The 17541-nt window shown below is 52.5% G+C and overlaps 1 protein-coding gene across 2 annotated transcripts in view; it reads right to left on the bottom strand.

The window, feature by feature from the left end:
• The window catches only part of ERBB2 (erb-b2 receptor tyrosine kinase 2), a 32653-nt gene extending 15257 nt beyond the window's left edge, over positions 1-17396 (bottom strand). Inside the window, exons 1-7 of one of the 2 annotated variants that reach the window (XM_029927262.1) lie at positions 17284-17396; positions 3443-3594; positions 2355-2568; positions 1445-1579; positions 1081-1149; positions 792-907; positions 526-667 (exon numbers count right to left, since the gene is read on the bottom strand). In XM_029927262.1, coding sequence (XP_029783122.1) covers positions 526-667; positions 792-907; positions 1081-1149; positions 1445-1579; positions 2355-2568; positions 3443-3577 — 811 coding nt within the window. In that variant the 5' untranslated portion in view covers positions 3578-3594; positions 17284-17396. Of the gene's footprint in view, positions 1-525; positions 668-791; positions 908-1080; positions 1150-1444; positions 1580-2354; positions 2569-3442; positions 3595-9769; positions 10008-17283 lie in introns of those variants that run through there. The other variant, XM_029927261.1, reaches the window with a different exon arrangement.
• Positions 17397-17541: the final 145 nt, after the last annotated feature.

The following is a 17541-nucleotide window of genomic DNA, read 5'->3' as shown; positions in this document are numbered from 1 at the left end:
AACAAGAAATGGGCAGAGAGAGAGGGAGAGAGAGAAAATCCCAAGCAGGCTTCGTGCTGTCAGCACAGAGCCCAACTCAGGACTCGAACTCATCAACTGTGAGATCATGACTTGAGCCAAAATCAAGAGTCAGATGCTTAACCGACTGAATCACCCAGGCGCCCCTAAGAGGTTTACAAAGATTAACTCATCCAAATCTTATAACCAGCTTAAGAGGTTGGGGCTATTTTGCCCCCATTCTCAAATGAGAAAACAGGCACAATAAGCAGGTCACATGACCAGAAAACGGTAGAGCCCGGTTTCAAACCCTGGCAGCCTGGCTCCTGAGCCTGGGCTCTTAGCTCCTACTAAGCTCCACCTGCTCTTAGCTGTTGAAAGACTGCAGCAGAGTGACATGAAGTGCGGTGACCTGCTCTCCAGGCCGAGGGGCAGACAATACTCACAATATGCCCCCTTTACTTAAGGGGCTTTACTCAAGCCCCTCCCAGCAAAATTACTGAAACGACATTTCTTCTTAGCACTCACAGGGACAGGAGGTCACACAGCTGGCACCAAAGGTATAACGGCCGTCAGGGTTGGGCATGGATTCGAAGGTGTCTGTGTTGTAGATGACCAGAGCTGGGCAGTGCAGCTCACAGATGCCACTGTGGTTGAAGTGGAGGCAGGCCTGGAGGCGAAGGGTGGGGGGACAAGCAGCTGGTGGTCACTGGGCTGTTTTTCCCTGGCGTGCAAGGGGCAACCAGGTAGGGTGCCCTTCCCCTTGCACCCCCTGGGGCCCCAGGAGCACATACCAGGCAGTCAGAGTGCTTGGGGCCCGTGCAGCCAGCAGCACACTGCTCATGGCAGCAGTCGGTGGGCTGCGGACCCTTGCAGCGGGCACAGCCACCGGCACAGACAGTTCGCGTCACTGTTAGACAAAGGGCAGGATGAGGGCTGGGCAGCAGCCCCAGCACCAGACCCTCAGCAGCATCACTTTCTGTGATGACTTCCTGCCCCTGCCCCCAGGGAAGACACCAAGGTCTGATAACCCTCTTGCCCCAGTGCCCTGCCCTCCAGATTCCGGGCTTCCCTAAGACTCACAGCTCTGACAGTCCCCGGAACTTGCTCCCCAGCAGTGGGAGTCTTTACAAGCTGGAGAACAGGGTGGGCCTGGGGAGAGAAACAGAGAGACAGAGACCAGGAGGCAGATTGCACAGTGACGGAGAGACTTAGCAGGAAAAGAAGACTCAGAAAACAGGGACACAATCCAGAAGCAGAGGGAGGCAGGACAGAGGGCCGCGGAGATGAAGAGACAGAGATGGCAGGAGGAAAATGGGACAGAGAGAGGGAATGGGTAGTGTCAGTGCAGGGATGGGGAGTGGAGGGGGTGTGAGCGGGGAGTTTGGGGGTCGCCAGGTTGCCTGAGAAAGTGAGGAAGCTGGAGGCAGGGAGCAGCATGGCTTACAGGCCCGAGAGCGGTTGGTGTCTATCAGCATGAGGGCCAGCTGGTTGTTCTTGTGGAAGATGTCCTTCCACAGAATCGTGTCCTGGTGGCAGAGCTGTGGGTTCCGCTGGATCAGGACCCCTCCCTTCAGGATCTCTGTGGGAAGGGCAATAATCAGCACCTTCCTTTCCCGTCTGTCACTTTCTGCCCTCCCATGGGACCCTCCTGACCTCTGTAGAGGGGAGCAGGCCTCTTAAACACACCCCAGTTTCCCCAGGGACTGGAGAAGACACCTTCAGCACCCTATAGCCCTACCAGAACCCCAGCCCCCACCCCACCCGACACACATGAACAACCTGAGATCCAGGCAGGAGTGGATTGTCCATGACAGGGTCCAGACGTCCATGCCACTCTCTCCTTTCCTGCCACCTCTATACTCTGTGCACACTACTTAGTGGTTACAAGAGACTCTGGAGTCTAAACACCAGCCTCACCACTAACTAGCTACATAACCTTGAACGAGTCACTTATCCTCTGTAGATCTGTTTTTTCCTCTGTAAAATGAGAATAGCATAGATGCTTCCCTTGCAAGATTACAGCACAACCAAAATGGGATCATGCAAGCAAAGTAACTGGCCGCAGGGTCTGGGATACTGTTCATTCCGAGGCTGCCACATACGGGTCGTGCACTGCACATGTGTACTCAGCCAAGAAGTGGACTAACCCCAGGCTGTATCCTAATTATCAAACCGTGCAGGCTTGTGCAAGTTGTGACTTCCTGGGAAGAAGGAAATCTTCTAATCTTCACAAAGGTGCCTTCCCAAGCTCCACCCACATCCGTCCAGAAGGGATGCGGGTTCTAATTCACAGTCTCCCACGCAGAGCAGCAGCCCTGATCAGCTCCCAGTAACAAGAAGGTTTCCATGATCACCTGTGAGGCTTCGGAGCTGCAGCTCCCGAAGCCCTCCTAGGACAGCCCCTGTAGCAGGGGTGCCACTGTCCAGTGGGTCTCCATTGTCCAGCACGGCCAGGGCGTAGTTGTCCTCAAAGAGCTGGGTGCCTCGCACGATTCGTAGCCTCTGCAGTGGGACCTGTCTCACTTGGTTGTGAGCAATGAGCACATAGCCTTGCACCTCCTGGATATCCTGGGAGAGAACAGGATCAGGCGGGACTGAGGTAGGCCTGGGCCCTGGAACATGACCATCCTCCCAAGGCCTCCTTTAAGTCACCAAGTGCTTGGGGATCTTGGGTAAAAGCCGCCATCCACTGAGATGCTCAGCTCTGCCATGCACAAAGTAGAGATCAAGGCCACTCCTCACCTCCCCAAACCAGAGTCGTGCATGATCAAGACAGATAAATGGGGGGGGGCACTCTGTGAACTGGGAGCAAACGCCACACCCTCTCTGCCTCTCAGTTTCCTCATCCATAAAAGGAAACACCTAGAGGACATGACGTCTGTGATTTGACCAAGCATCATACGCGTGGCCCCACTCCAGGGGCGCAACCCCACAGGCTGGCTCCCGCTTTCTCCCCTGCTCATGACCCTTTCATGTACATTTTCCATTTGGTTTTCCTAGAGGGGAGTCAAAACATGCTTATTGCTTACAAAATACAGATAGAGAAGCCAGGGGCCGAGACCATGTTCGCATGGCTTGTCAGGAGCAGAATAGGACCTAGGACTTCACACCTGTCAGCAGCCCTTTCACCACGCCAGGGAGGATGGGGACAGTGGCCGAGGCCAATGGACAGGGGGAGGTGATGGCTGGCAAGGGAGCAAACAATTTAGCAAAGGAACACGTGCATTCTACCCAGGGATTTCCATGGCCAGCCACATTACAGAGAGGGAGTCAACCGGTCTTGTAGTAGAACAGATAGGGAGCAGACATGAGAAAGGACTTCCCAAGTGAGGAACCACAACCAGAGAAGAAATATAGGGCACCTTCTCCTGCCACCCATTTATAAGAATAGGGCTCAGCTCAGCTGGAGGCAGGGCCTGGCTGGGTCGCCCCTGGGCCTCACCTGCAGGAAGGAGAGGCTGGCATTGGCAGGCAGGTAGGTGAGCTCCAGGTTACCCTGTACCACTTGACAGCCCTGGTAGAGGTGGCGGAGCATGTCCAGGTGGGTCTCGGGACTGGCCGGGAGCCGCAGCTTCATGTCTGTGCCGGTGCACACTGGCAGGAGAGAGGAGAGGGTCAGAGGCCGCTGCCCAGTCAGCCTCTCCAACCTGGCACCTCTGCTACGCTCACTCCACAGAGTCACACCATCTCGGACAGTGAGAAAGCACGAGTGAAGGACCCGTCTCCCCATGCCCCTTGCACCTGCAGAAGGCACAACAGCAGAAGAAAGTCTGCACGTTTGGGCCTCTAACTTAGCCCATCCTGAGTGTCCAGAGGGGGCACCGTTGTGCCAGCCCTGGGGAGTTTGCCCGCCTGATCCAGGATGGCGGGTGGCAAAGAAAGCCTCCCTTTGTCCCAAAGGCACCGCTCATGGCCAAGGGGTAAAAATCCCCCAAGAGAGGCCGTGATGAATCATGAAGCTTCTGGATACCCCCTGCCCCTATTCCAAGCAAACAAACTCAGGGCATTCTCCCCACCCCATTCCAATACCACCCACATGCCAACCTCTTGGCAAGGGATGCCCACCCCCACAATGCCACCCAGAAAGTGAGGAAGGAGTGTCAGCTAAAGTCATAGCTGGGGCATGGGGACCACTGGGGGCCTGGTTACTACAGGAACCTCTGGAATTCCCCCAAGCAGAAAAAAAGGAGCATCAGACACCAACAATGGGCATCTGGACCCAGGCTACAGATCTTGGGCCAGAGTGACGCCCTACTGCGATGGCTCCTATCCTGGCACTTCACCCTTGCCACCTCCTCAGGGCAACACTCCAGAACAAGCTGGCAAAAGCTATGCCACGAAACTCCTGCCACAAGGGCACTACGTCAGCCCTCTCTACCTTCTTCCCAGAGCTACCCATCAGCCAAGGGACATCAAGATGAATTGCCTCCCCAGCCCACTTGGACCCCAGTAGCGTGTCCCTGAGACCGGAAGTGCCTACGAAGCCCAGGGAAACAGAAGGGGTAAACCACTCCTGGTGAAGGGGTGCTCTGGACAACAGCTGGCACCTTGCCTGCCAGTAGGGGGGAGATTAAGGTGCCCAGTTGAACTTGTTTTTCTGCTCTGGTGAGAAGATGAATCACCTGGCGCGTCTTGCCCAGGAGGGTGTGCCGGGGGGGTGGGGTGGGCGGAGGGCACCCCCAGATACATAGGCCCACAGGTGCCTGAGCTGCTTGGATTTCCTGTTGGTTGCCACTCCACCTCCCACAGACTGTCCAGATTCAGGGGGACAGCAGTGGCTGACTTCAAGGTCTGACACCAGGGCTCCTGCTCTCCCAGCAACTCGGAGCCTGCAGTCAAATCCTGGGGGATAAGAGACATCCCCTGCCTCCAGAAAGCTGGGGAAAGGCTGGTAGGGCAAGTGCCTGGGGTTCCTGCCAATGGCCATGAGATGACAGCCTCCCAGTAAAACACAGAGTGGTCTCTGTTCCCACCCTTTTGGACAGATAGGGAAGGAATCAAAGAGGGAGGAAGGGGAGGACCCAGAAATAGAACTCAAGGGTCCCTCCCCCCAGACTCCCAAGAGAAACAGGAGCTGGGGGTGGCAGGCCAGGCCCAAAATAACGCCCGCTGCCAGGACCTCCTGCGGCCTCGGCAGCCTCAGCTGCTTTGTAGGCACAGCTGTCTTTAGGCCCAGACCCCAAAGCTCTGGCCCAAACCAGGGACAGGCACAAGCAGAGCTGGAGCAGAGGCTGTCTCCACCCTCTGTGGCCCTCTGCCGCCTTTAAGAGACACCAGCTGTGGCAGCCAGGCAATAGGAAAACAACAACAGTGGGAACACCAAGGGCAGCCACATTAACTGAGCACCTACTGTGTACTGTCAGGCTCTGGGTGGAGCCTCATTACATCCTCCAGAGGCTGGAACAACAACTTGTATCTTGTACAGAAGAAAACTGAGACTGACAGGGGTTAGTCTCCCAAGATCTTAATAAAGCTTATGAGCGATAGAGGTAGGATTTGAACTGGAGTCTGTCTGACTTTAGATCCTTCATTCTTAACTGGACATTTACAAATTCACCCCATACCGGGTGCAAAGGGAAATACATACCAACTCTATTGATGCTACTGATAAACATCACAGAATCTGGGCAGGGCAGGAGGACTGGGCTGAGCCGAGGCCAGAAAGAGTGGTAGCCTCACCCCACTGGTGAGTTTGTTTGTGGCCAATTTGAGTCTAAGATTCTTTAAGTGTTTGCAGCAGGTGGTAAAGTTGATACTGAGACCTACTCTCCCAGGGATCTGGAGGCTTGCGGGCAAATTTTCCCACCAAGATGACATAAAGCCAAGAAGAGCCTCTTGACACCTCCCTTATGTCCCCTTCACTATGGAGCTCAGCACCTCCCACCCACTCCCCCTCCAACCTCCTCCTCCCCAGCCCTCACCATTGTCCCCATATCCACTTAGCCCCCATTGAATTTCAAGGGGTAGGGTGTGGGAGGTCCTGTTCTACACAGGAGAGCTCTGTGTCCTCAGGCCACCTGATCCTCAGAAGCCCCAACCGGTCCAGCTCCCTGACACAAAGTCACTATGAGGCAGCACCAGCCCAACACCAGGTAAGAGTTTGCCGGAGGGATGCATGAAAGGATGGATGAAATCCAATCAAGAACTTCCAAACCACAAGGTACTAGTTGAGGTCATGCTCAAAGGCGATTCAGGGTCCTTCATATCCCTCTGGCTGGGCTTCAGTGGTCAGGGATTGATCCCAACTTTGGGGGAAGCTCTCCAGAAGGTTCTATCCTCCCCGTCGCACTTCAGCCCCAGCAACTTCCCTGGCTCACCAGCAAGAGATATTTCCTTTGGTTTCCATGAACACTTCCTGTATCCCCAAAACTCACCTCCCCCAAACCCCCAGGTTAAGAGCCCATTCTAGTGATGCCCAGAACTCACCCACCATACATACCTAGTGTATCAAGTTCCACATCAGGTCAGGACCTGGGTTCAGGATCATTAGACCAGAACCCTGGCCAGGCTGCTCATGTGTGACCTTGAGCAAGTCCCTGGACCCTGGGGGGCAGAGGCCATATCTGATTCATCTCTATGCCCAGCAGTGCCTGTGACTTAGTAGGCACTCAATGATTATTTAGTGACCTGAACTTGGCGGAGAGGGTGGGATAATAAAACAATAACAACTCTTACTTTCTGCAGAGAAGTTAAATGAGATAATGAATCAAAAAGCAGTCTGTAAACATGAAAAGGCTTTATAAACAGAACTGAGGCAACACAAACATTGGCTATAATTCTCCCACTCCTTGAGAGCACACACCCCTCGCCCTACATGGGCTCTCTTCCCAGGAGTGAGAAGGAAAGGTGGCCTAGCAAGAGATGGAGATGTCACCCCATAGGGGCTTCCCACAAACAGAGGCAGGGAGGGGGATCTCTTTCCAGATCATTTCACCACCCAGGGGTGGGCCCTACTCCAGCCCCCACCCCCCCAAGGCCCATACTGGTTTCTCTTCTTCCATTCCAGCTGTCTCCCTCACCCACAACCCTGTAGGGTCCCCTGACTTCCAGCCTGTCCTTGCCCTCAGTCCTTTGCCGTGCTTGGAGGGCCCAAGAGGAAGGTAGGCATGGATGGGCTGGACAGGGACGGAGAGGACCTCAGTGGTCCCCAGCTCACTCCACTTGCTATAGGCTTGATAAGGGAGCTCATTCACCTGAGTAACAGAGTAGCACCTCTACCCCAGTCTGGCCACCTGGCTTTGCTCACCCCATTCCTGTTGAATAGGATGGGACTTTGACCAACTCTTAATGCCTACTCATTAGACATTATTATTGGGTCTACTAGGCACATTTGGGTCACTAGGAAGCCTGGGATAAATCACTTCACTTCTTTGAATGGCCGGTACCCACTTCCCTGGATTGTTGCAGAGGTGAAATGAAACCGTCTATGGAAAGGAACCTGGCACACAGGAAGCACACTGCACATATTTTAGAAGTTCAGGCAAGGGAAGTTCATAGAGCTGCAGTGTGAGTAATTCCAAACCAAGAGAAAATGAAAGGTGCCTTTGTATTTGGAATGCGATGTATTTTCTCTTTTCACACTTCATCCTATCTTTTCAGTTTTTCCCCCCTTGAATATTAAAATGAAGTTACTTTCCTCAAGTCTGTAAAAAGGAAGGAGGTTGTTGGAAGAATCGGTTGGGAATTAAAATAGGAGCTCTGCAAGATAAAAAGGATGTGTTTGCTACACTAAACAAAACTCTGACCTCTAAGAATGGATCCTAGCAAAATTCTGACCCTTGGGGTTCTCCCCATCTCCCCTTTCCCCCAAATTCCTGCCCTAGCCCTCAGCCCTGAGATATAATGGGGGTGCTAGAGGCAGCTGGGCGGTACCCTGTCATTGCAACCATTCTCTGCCCGACACACCCAACATCTGTCTTTGCACCCAGCAGTGCAGATTGAGGGGTGAGATAGACCTGAGGAGGCCCCAGTCATCACGGAGAGAGCGCACTCCTCAGCTCCCAGCACCGCAGCAATCCAGGCCACCCGCACCTGCTCAGCTCACAGGCCCGATTGAGGGGGGCAGCAGCTTGGGCCTGACAGCGCAGCCTGGCCTCACCCAGCTTAGCAGAAGGTCAGGGCTGCAGACGCCTGCCTGGGAAACAGGGAGAAGGATGGGCTCCCAGGAAAGTGGAGCCTCCTTCGTCAGAGAGAAGGCGTGGGGCCACCTCCCGCTGTTTACAGCAGATCTGACCCAGCACCTTCAGGGAGTTCCTTGAGAGGGCAGAGTTCAGCCAATTCCCTAGGCCAGCAGGGAGACTGCTGTTTGGCAACAAGGAGCCCAGACACACAAACACAGACCACACAACACAGAACACCCTAGCATAGACACCCCTCAGATACTGCAACGCTCCCAGAGAGGCCCCCGGGCAACACACAGACAGGATGACACCCACCCCTTCTCCAGACTCCCTGACGGAGACCACCCACTACTCCCAGAGCACTCTCATTTTGTCTTCCCTACAACCCAGTGATGCAGGGAGTAGTGTCCTCCATTGTTCAAGGTAGATTAGTACAGTGATCTCGAATGTACGGTTGGGGGTCGCACAGTCTGAGGTCCCCTCTTGGACCAACTACTTCCTTGATGCGATTTCACCGCCCTAAACCCAGGTGTTTACCTGTAAATGGGAATACTAGTGGGATTTCTTTTGTAGGGTTGGTCTGAGGATTTAGAGGGAGTGCATGCAAACCACCACGCACCATGCCTGGAACGGAATATTTCCAGCACGCGCTGGATTTCATTGTTAGTGCATAGATGGACAAATTGGGCAGAACCCCCACTACCAGCTCCACCATCCCTCCCCACACACAGCATGGAGGTAAAGGCAGGACACCCCAGCCTTCTGCATGCCCACATCTAGCCCTATGTCTTTACCTTTCCTTCCCGCCTCCATACCCACCCCACACGACTGCCCAGGAATCTATTTGGAAATCTCCCACTCTATGCCCCAGACCAGTTAACCTACCACCACCCCTCAGTGGCCCACGCTCTCCAGAAGTCACAAAAGCACACAGTCCCCTGGGCTGGCCCTTTATAAACTTGCTCAGAACAAACGTCTCCCCCTTCCCCCACCCCAGACTCCAGCATGAGGCAACTCGGCAGTCGGACCGGCCACCCTCTCCAGCCCGGCTCTGGCCGGACAGGTTACTTTCTCCACCACCCCCCTCCACACCGCGATCCTGCCTGAAGCTGAAGGAACTCAACCCAATTGGTTGCGGGGGGTGGGGGGGGAGGGGAAGAGATGGGGCAGGGGGAGGGGCAGCAGAAGGGACCCCCGAGGAATCCAGCTCAGTCCAGTCTGGAGGCGGAGGCTGCCAACTGGAAAGTCTTTGAGAAAGCTTGAAGGGGGCTCAAGAAAGGGGAACACGCACGCACACACACACGCACACACACGCACACACCATGCACTACACCCTTTGATGGCAAACTTTCCGAACAATCTCAGAGAACTTTTTTGACAAGTTCCCATTGTCGTCGCCGAGTCTGGAAAGCACCGGTCTCTTGCCTGGGACTTCTAGAGCCGCTTGGGGGTCTTCGCCCCCCCTGCCCCACCTCCCTTTGCCCCCTCCCCACTGAGGCCGGCTGCTCAGAGCCGCCGACACCGTCCGAAACTTCGGACTGGGAAGTTCGTGTGGCCCCCTCTGCCCCCGCCGGCCCGGGGACTTCGGCGGGGGCCCCCAGGCTGGAGGGTCGCGTCGCTGCTTCGTGCCCTCCCCACACCAGACCCACCTTGGGTGCCCGTGCCTCCGGAGGGCAGGAGGGCGAGGAGGAGCCCCCAGCGGCACCAGGCCGCCAGCTCCATGGTGCTCACTGCGGCTCCGGCCCCATGGCTCGGGCTGGACCGGGCTGCGAAGGGCCGGGCGGCTGCCTGGGGACGGGGGGCTCTGCTCTGCTCTCGGGGCACGACGCAGGGACTCTCAGCTCCACAACTTCATTCTTGTACTTCCTCAAGGCAGCCCTCCTCCTCCGCTTCCTCCTCCTCCCGTGATTGGGAGCGAGCGTGCTCACGGCTCGCCCCCCCACCCCCTCCACCGCATTCCAGCGAGTCCCTGGGAGTGGCACCAACTCCCAGCTTCACTTTCTCCCTCAGCGCGCAGGCCTGGGGTGCGCCCCTCCCGGCGCCCGGACGCCGGGGTTGCCTGCGCACTTCTCGCGCGTTCCCATGGAGAGCCCCTAAAGCTGGGGCCGGCGATCGGCACCCCCTCCTCCATCACCGGGCGGAGTCTGGGGCAAATGCTTTAGGCTGCCATCCTTTTCTTGAAGTCGCAAGTTTTATCTTAGACATTCCTGGCAAGTTTGCACCCTACTCCATCACCTGCCTATTTTTAAAAATATCAATGATGGTTCTCCCACCACATCCTCAAATCAAATTGATAGTAAAAGAGGTGGATGTGTTGCGCTTAACTGTGGCTTCCAGGACTCCCTGGCATACCTTCTCGAATCTTTAAGGTATCCTTTTCCAGAAAGAAAAGCACAGGTTTAATGGCGGGGGTGGGGGTGGGGGCGTGGCGGGGAACCTATAGTTTCAGGAGAGAGTCAAATTAGAGGGACTTCCACCTCAGTCTTTCCAAGAATATTCATTCATTCATTCCAAGGTTTTTTTTACAGGGCCACTCGGCACTCAACTCATCCAAAGTTCCTTTCTGTCCCTTGCTTTTTTACTAGCTTGTTCAATTTTGCCTCCCCACCCTGCATTCCTTCGGGAGCCCCTGAGTCTGTTCTTAAGGCCCAGTGTGGGGGATGGAGTGGGGGGGGGATGGAAGGAAGGTGTGTCTTTTTTGGAAATTCCAACCAAGAATGCATGGGACATACTCAACTAACAGATTATGTGCTGTTGATCTGAAATTCAAATTTAACCGGGCATCTTTATTTTTATTTGCTAAGTCTGGCAACTCTAGTTGGAATGCCTCAGCCAGGAGCAGAGCATGCCTGTGCTGGTCAAGAGGGGATCAGAGGCATCTACTGAGCACTGAAGAATGAAGGACACTAGCATTTTTAAGCTGTTTTCATATTCCTAGCATGGTTGGTGGTAGGCATTTTCACAGTAGGGGGGTTGGAATCGGAATGACCTGGGTTCAAAGTTCCAATCTGCCACTATTAGCTGTGTGACCTTAGGCGAGTGAACAAACCTCTCTGAGTCTCAGTTTGCTCACTACTAAAATCAGATCTGACATGCTATACTAGGGATTAGAGAAGATGATGCTCCTGAAGCACCCAGAGCTGTATGTAACACATAGTAATTGCTCAATAAGTAGTCTCAGGTTTACTTATACTGGGGTAGATCCAGGTTCAGTAGCGCCAGAAGTTTATGAAAATTGGGGGGAGCCCTCTTCAAGATAAGGCATACAAAGGTATGAGCACGAAATTAGACACATATATGCAAATGCGGGGCCTGAAGCTTACCCTTCTTTAATAGCATGGTGAGTCCACCTCTGGCTCTAACCAGCAATGTACAAACTGTGAGTTAAGTTCATTTGGAAGTTTGGCCATCGAACCAATTTAGATGATCAAGACAAGACACATTTTTTTTTTCTTTTTAGAAATAGAATGGAATATGGGGCACCTAGGTGGCTCAGTCAGTTAAGCATCTGACTCTTACTTTCAGCTCAGCTCAGGCCATGATCTCACAATTTGTGAGTTCGAGCCCCGAATCGGACTTCATGCCATCAGTGCAGAACCAGCTTGGGATCCTCTCTCTCCCTCTCTCAGCCCCTCCCCCACTTGTGCTCTCTCCAAATAAAGAAATAAATAAGACTTAAAAAAAAAAGAAATAGAATGCAATGGAAATGATCCATGTATATCACATATTAGTGTGGGTATGGGTATGTGTGTCCTGGGTGATGGGATACAATGGATTTATTCCTGGGATAATAGTCACAACCGTTCAAGAAATTCTGCTGTATATGGGGATACAGTGGCCCTTCGGGATGGGCATTAATATCTCTATTTTCTTAGTGTTAGATTTGCAGTGGATTATGGTGAGGGTGGGATCAAGGAAAAGGGCTCAGAGGAATTAGCCAATTTGCCCAGGTGCATCTGTCTCAGAGCTAATGAAGGAAAAGGTGAACACCTAGCCAAAACCAGTCCCTCACCCTTAACTCATCACAAACCCAAATCCAGGGACCTGGTCAAGGTGCGTCTCGGCCCTCAGGGACAGGAGACACTAGACCTAGCCCCAAGAGTCACTTGCAGATCATGCGCTGGAGGACTTGCTCTTCGAGAGACCATCAGGATGTTAGGGTCAGCATCAGAGATGTCCCTTCCCACCCTCCCCTGCCCTGGTGTTAGGTTTGTCCAGCCAGGAAAGCTGCTGTGGAACGTCCTTTACTGGACCCTTCCTCCAGGTCCCTGTCTGTCATAGAGCCACACCCGTCATCTTGCAGAGTCCTGGGTTGTTGGAGAAGGCAGACTTTACCTTTCCCCATTTTGCAGAAAAGGAACGCTGAAATTCCAAGGAAACAAAGGGAAACTGAGCCAGGAGGCTTTGGCTCCATGAGCACTGCTCCAGGGCAAGGAAACAAGGGTCCCACAACCCTCCCACCACCAGAGTGTAGAGGACCCAGAGAAAGGTTCTCCAAGATATAGGAGCATTTCTCTAAGAAGATCCCATGTCCCCCCACTGCATCACTCCCACCCAGTCAACAAGTGCATCCTTTCCGCATCCCAGATTCCAAGGGGAAAAAAAACCCAGACTGGAGACAATGCTCGGTCCCAAAGGGCTGCCCAGAGAAGGCGGGGCCAGAGGGAGTTGACCAGGAGTGGGGTAGGGGGAGGAGCGGGGTCAGAACTCACGCCTGGGGAGGAGGCTCGAGAGGGGCCAGTCTTCCAAAGAGAATGAGCCCATTCAGAGCTGGGAAGGAAGGGGAAAAAACCTTGTCTGGTGTTTGACAAGAGGAGAGGAAGGGGGGCAGGGGTGGGCGCTGCTGATTCGCTTCTCCCCTAAACTGCCTCCCCAGCAGGGCCTGGCAGGAAAGCCAAAGGACGAGGATGTCTAAGGGGCAGAGGTTGAAGGGGGGCCTGGGGATGGTGGGGGGTTGCGCTCCTGGAGGAGCCTAAGAGTTTGCCAGAAGGGTCCAATGAGGGGCCTGGAGAGACCCTTCACCCTGGAGTCCCTGGAGAGAGAGAGACCGCTTCAGAGGAGAGGGGTGACTGCAGAGCAGAGGAGAGCCACGAGAAGGGCAGGGGGCAGAGGCCTGAGATCCGCCAGAGGAGGTACTGGCCTGCCAGTAGTGGAGGTAACCACGGGCACCCAGGAGGCATGATGGGGCTCCGGCTTAGAGAGGTGACCTCTAAGGATCAACAGGCCAGGGTCTGGAACCAGCAGCCTGTGAAATGCCAGTCAATCATTGACCAGCCATTGAGACTGGGGGACACAGGAGCCCGTGTGTGTGTGTGTGTGTGTGTGTGTGTGTGTGTGTGTGTGTGTGTGTGGTGTGTGTGTGTGTGTGTGTGTGTTGGCACCAGAGTCTCCTCCCTTCTGCCTACCTCACCAGCCAGCCTGGGGTCAGAGGACTGAAAATAAACAGAAAAAGGGAGGAGACGGTCCACAGTCCGAGGTTCAGACCACAAACCGGTGCCTACCCCACAGGGCCTTGAGTCTGGGGCATGAGTTGCTGGGGAAGTGTCTATGAATTAGTTACTTGGAAGGAGTCCCCCAAGAGTCAGCACAAGGCCTCCTTGGGGCCACAGGAAAGTAATTTGAAAGCTTCAGAGGAGCAAATCTGCCCTTCTAAAGTGGCCCTTTAAGAACACTTGCTACCTAGCCACTGGGAGCCCACGGTTAGGCCTAGTCCATAGGTAGCAAAGAGCAGAGGCTACATTGACATACCAGACACGCAGTCCCTGGGCCTGCTGATCCCCTCCCTCAACTCTTGTCACCCCCATGTCAGGAATGCAAGCCCAAGGCCTGAGGAATTTGCCTTTCTCCCTCTCAGAGGTTGCTTGGCTAAGACAAAATGCATTCTTGCGCCCTCAGCCTCACCTGGCTTTAATGCCTAGACAAGAAATACCCGTGGCTTCCACCTCAGCCCATGGTTTGTGTTCCTGTGCCTTTGTGCTGGCCGTTTCACATGAGCCTCAGTTTATCTAGGGATCTTTTCTCAGATAGTAACTGGGCTGTGTGGCCTTGAATAAGGCTTTCATTTTGCTATCTGAAATATGAGAGTTGGACTGAATAGTTCCTGGTTGCAGTGTTTTAGACTTAGTGTGGGGGCAGCGTCTCCTTCAACCCCATGCTTATCCCCTGAAAGCCCCATGAGCCGCCCTTCTGCCAGATTCCAGATTCTTTGTTTCACAAACACTGAGTTTTCCTGCTCTACTAGACCCTTCAGGACACGGAGCTCACCTGGCTTGCTGCTGGAGATCCAGACTACTGGGGTGAGAATGCGGACATTTTTTTGCCTCTGGCTTTTGGTTTGGGGAAGAGGAGTCTAGGAAGCTATGGCAATCATGAAGCCCTGATTTGGTAAGGCAATTCCCGTTTCAGATAGTTTCATTCACTGGACCATCTCATTCTTTTTTTTCCCCTTAACATCCAGTAGTTCTCTGAGATCTATCGATTCCTCTGTGCTTTTCCCACCTCCACCACCAGCTAGACTTAGCCTCTATCCGGTCTGCTCTGGGTGAGAGCACTAGCCTTTGATCTCCCCACATGCTGCTCTTGCCCTCTTTCAATCCTACCCCCTACCCTTTTCCCATGGCATCCAAAGTAAATGCTTTTTTTTAACTTAAAAATTTTTAATTTTGTAACGTTTATTTATTTTTGAGAGAGAGAGAGAGACACAGTGTGAGCGAGGGAGAGTCAGAGAGTGAGGGAGACACAGACGCCAAAGCAGGCTCCAGGCTCTGAGCTGTCAGCACAGAGCCCGACGCGGGGCTCGAGCCCACGAACTGTGAGATCATGACCTGAGATGAAGTTGGACGTTTAACTGACTGAGCCACCTGGGCACCCCCCCAAAAAATTATTTTTAATGTTTATTTATATTTTTTTTTTTGGAGAGAGAGACAGAGCGTGAGTGGGTGAAGGGTAGAAAGAGAGGGAGATACATATGAAACAGGCTCCAGGCTCTGAGCTGTCAGCACAGAACCTGATTCTGGGCTCGAACCCACAAGTCATGAGATCATGACCTGAGCTGAAGTTAAACGCTTAATCGACTTGGGTACCCAAAGTAAATGTTTTAATCATTAAAACATTTCATTTCATCTGTTTCATTTCAATTCATTTGTTTCATTTGTTCCAGCGCTAAAACATCTCCCAATCGTCTCCCAATGCCTAAGCTCTTCACTGTGACCCAAGACCTGACAGAAGCTGGTCTCTGGCCTTGCAGCTCCACAGGCTTCTTTCTGTTTTTCAAAGATGCCAAAATTAGTTCCTGCCTTAGGGCCTTTGCACTGACTGTTCCCTCAGCTTAGAACATCTGCCTCCAGGTGTGGCAGGGCTGGTTCCTTCTGGTCACCTAGGTTCAGCTCAAATGTCACATTCTCAAAAAGGCCTTCTCTGATCACCCAATCCAAAGTAGTCTTCTCCCCCTTCCCCATTCCCTTAGAACCTCTCCCTGTTATTACAATTACATAACTCCACACATGTGACTATATGAAGTTGTTGGTTTTGGGTTTTTTTTACATTTTCCCTTTGTGTTTAATGTTTCATATAATATAGAATGAAGCCTCCAAAATCGGAAACTTAAAGGTTTTAAAGGAGCCCTATCTCTAGCTCGGATTTCTCTCAAAGGAAGAATTCTGCTTTGTTAGGATTTCATCCTCTTTTCTAAATTTCCTATCTTTTTTTTTTTTAAGATTTTTAAGTAATCTCTACAGCCAATGGGGGCTCAAATTTACGATCCAGATATCAAGAGTTGCAAGGCACCTGGTTGGCTCAGTCATTAGAGCATGCCATTCTTGATCTAGGAGTTGTGAGTTTGAATCCCAGCCCGACGTTGGGTGTGGAGATTGCTTAAAAACAAAATATTAGGGGCATCTGGCTGGCTCAGTCAGTTAAGTGGCTGACTCTTGGTTTGGGCTTGGGTCATGACTCACTGTTTTGTGAGTTTGAGACCCTCCTCAGAGTCCGTGCTAATAGTGCAGAGCTTGCTTGGGATTCTGTCTCCGACTCTCTGCCCCTCCCCCAATCGTGCTGTCTCAGTTTCTCTCAAAATAAGCAAAAACTTAAAAAAGACTTTGGGTGCTTACCTGGCCTCAGTTGGCTGAACGTATGACTTCAGCTCAGGTAATGATCTCAGGGCTTTGCACAGATAGCGTGGAGCCCGAGCCGGCTTCGATTCTACTCTCTGCCTCTCCCCTGCTCTCTCACTCTCTCTCTCAAAAATAAATAAACATTTAAAAAAATTGAAGACTTAAAAAGGACTGGTCTACCAGATGCCAAGTAGTATTAGCACTAGATTGTTCCCCATCAGTTCCTGGAGCGCTGAGTAGTTGTTTTGTTCTTTTCAGCTTCCCAATCAGTATCAACTGGGTGCTCAACTCCAGGGGGCACTATTTATGTTGTACTTAACTTGAAGAGGCACCAATCACAGAAAATACAACGTGAATGGTGCACCCCTGAGCGCCATTCACAGAAAATGCAATATGAATGGTGCCTCCCGGAGAAGTGCCTTGCCTGGCCTGATGCTAGAGCTAAGAACTCAGGAAAGTACCAAACAAGTAAGTGAATGGAATCCAATTCTACTTCTTGTTCATTCCACTTCTAAATATACAAAGGAAAAATGGACCCCGGGTGGAGAGTGGGACAGGAGAAAGGCTGTCATTAATCTACACACACTATGCATCTAGCTACAAGGCTTCGATGCTTCAATGAGATGGGCATGTTTGTGTGTGCTGGTAGTCATGTAGGTAGGAGGAGTGGATGTTATAGCAAAGTCTTTCTCTTGATTTTCCTTGAAATGTTACATCTCAGCGTTGTCTGAATCTCGCTGATGACTTGACAGCCCTGGACTTAGCACTCAAATTCTTAACGTTGAATTACATTGTTCATTCATTTAAAAAAGAAGAAGGAAGGGAGGGAGGGAGGGAGGGAGGGAGGGAGGGAGGGAGGAAGGAAGGAAGCAAGGAAGGAAGGAAGGAAGGAAGGAAGGAAGGAAGGAAGGAAGGAAGGAAGGAAGGAAAGAAAAAGAAAAAAGAAATGTGTTTTTAGCGCTAACAGGATACAAATTCTGTACTAGTGCTGGAAGTGAGAGTGATAAGACAGCAGAAGCCCCATCCTGCAAAGAGAAAACATACCACTGTACCTTATATCGTCCTCCAGGTGTTACCACCCTCAGAAGTGGTGTTCAAACTGAGATTAGAAAGGGCGCCTGAGTGGCTCAGTTGGTTGAGCGTCCCGCTTCGGCTCAGGTCATGATCTCACGATTCGTGGGTTCGAGCCCCGCATTGGGCTCTGTGCTGACCGCTTGCTCAGAGCCTGGAGCCTGCTTCAGATTCTGTGTCTCTTTCTCTCTCTGCCCCTCCCCTGTTCATGCTCTGTCTCTCAAAAATAAATAAATGTC

Source organism: Suricata suricatta, chromosome 17, assembly GCF_006229205.1.
Source record: "Suricata suricatta isolate VVHF042 chromosome 17, meerkat_22Aug2017_6uvM2_HiC, whole genome shotgun sequence".
Lineage (NCBI taxonomy): Eukaryota > Metazoa > Chordata > Mammalia > Carnivora > Herpestidae > Suricata > Suricata suricatta.
Note: the sequence above shows the minus strand (reverse complement) of the source record. Positions and strands in the feature narration are given on the sequence as shown.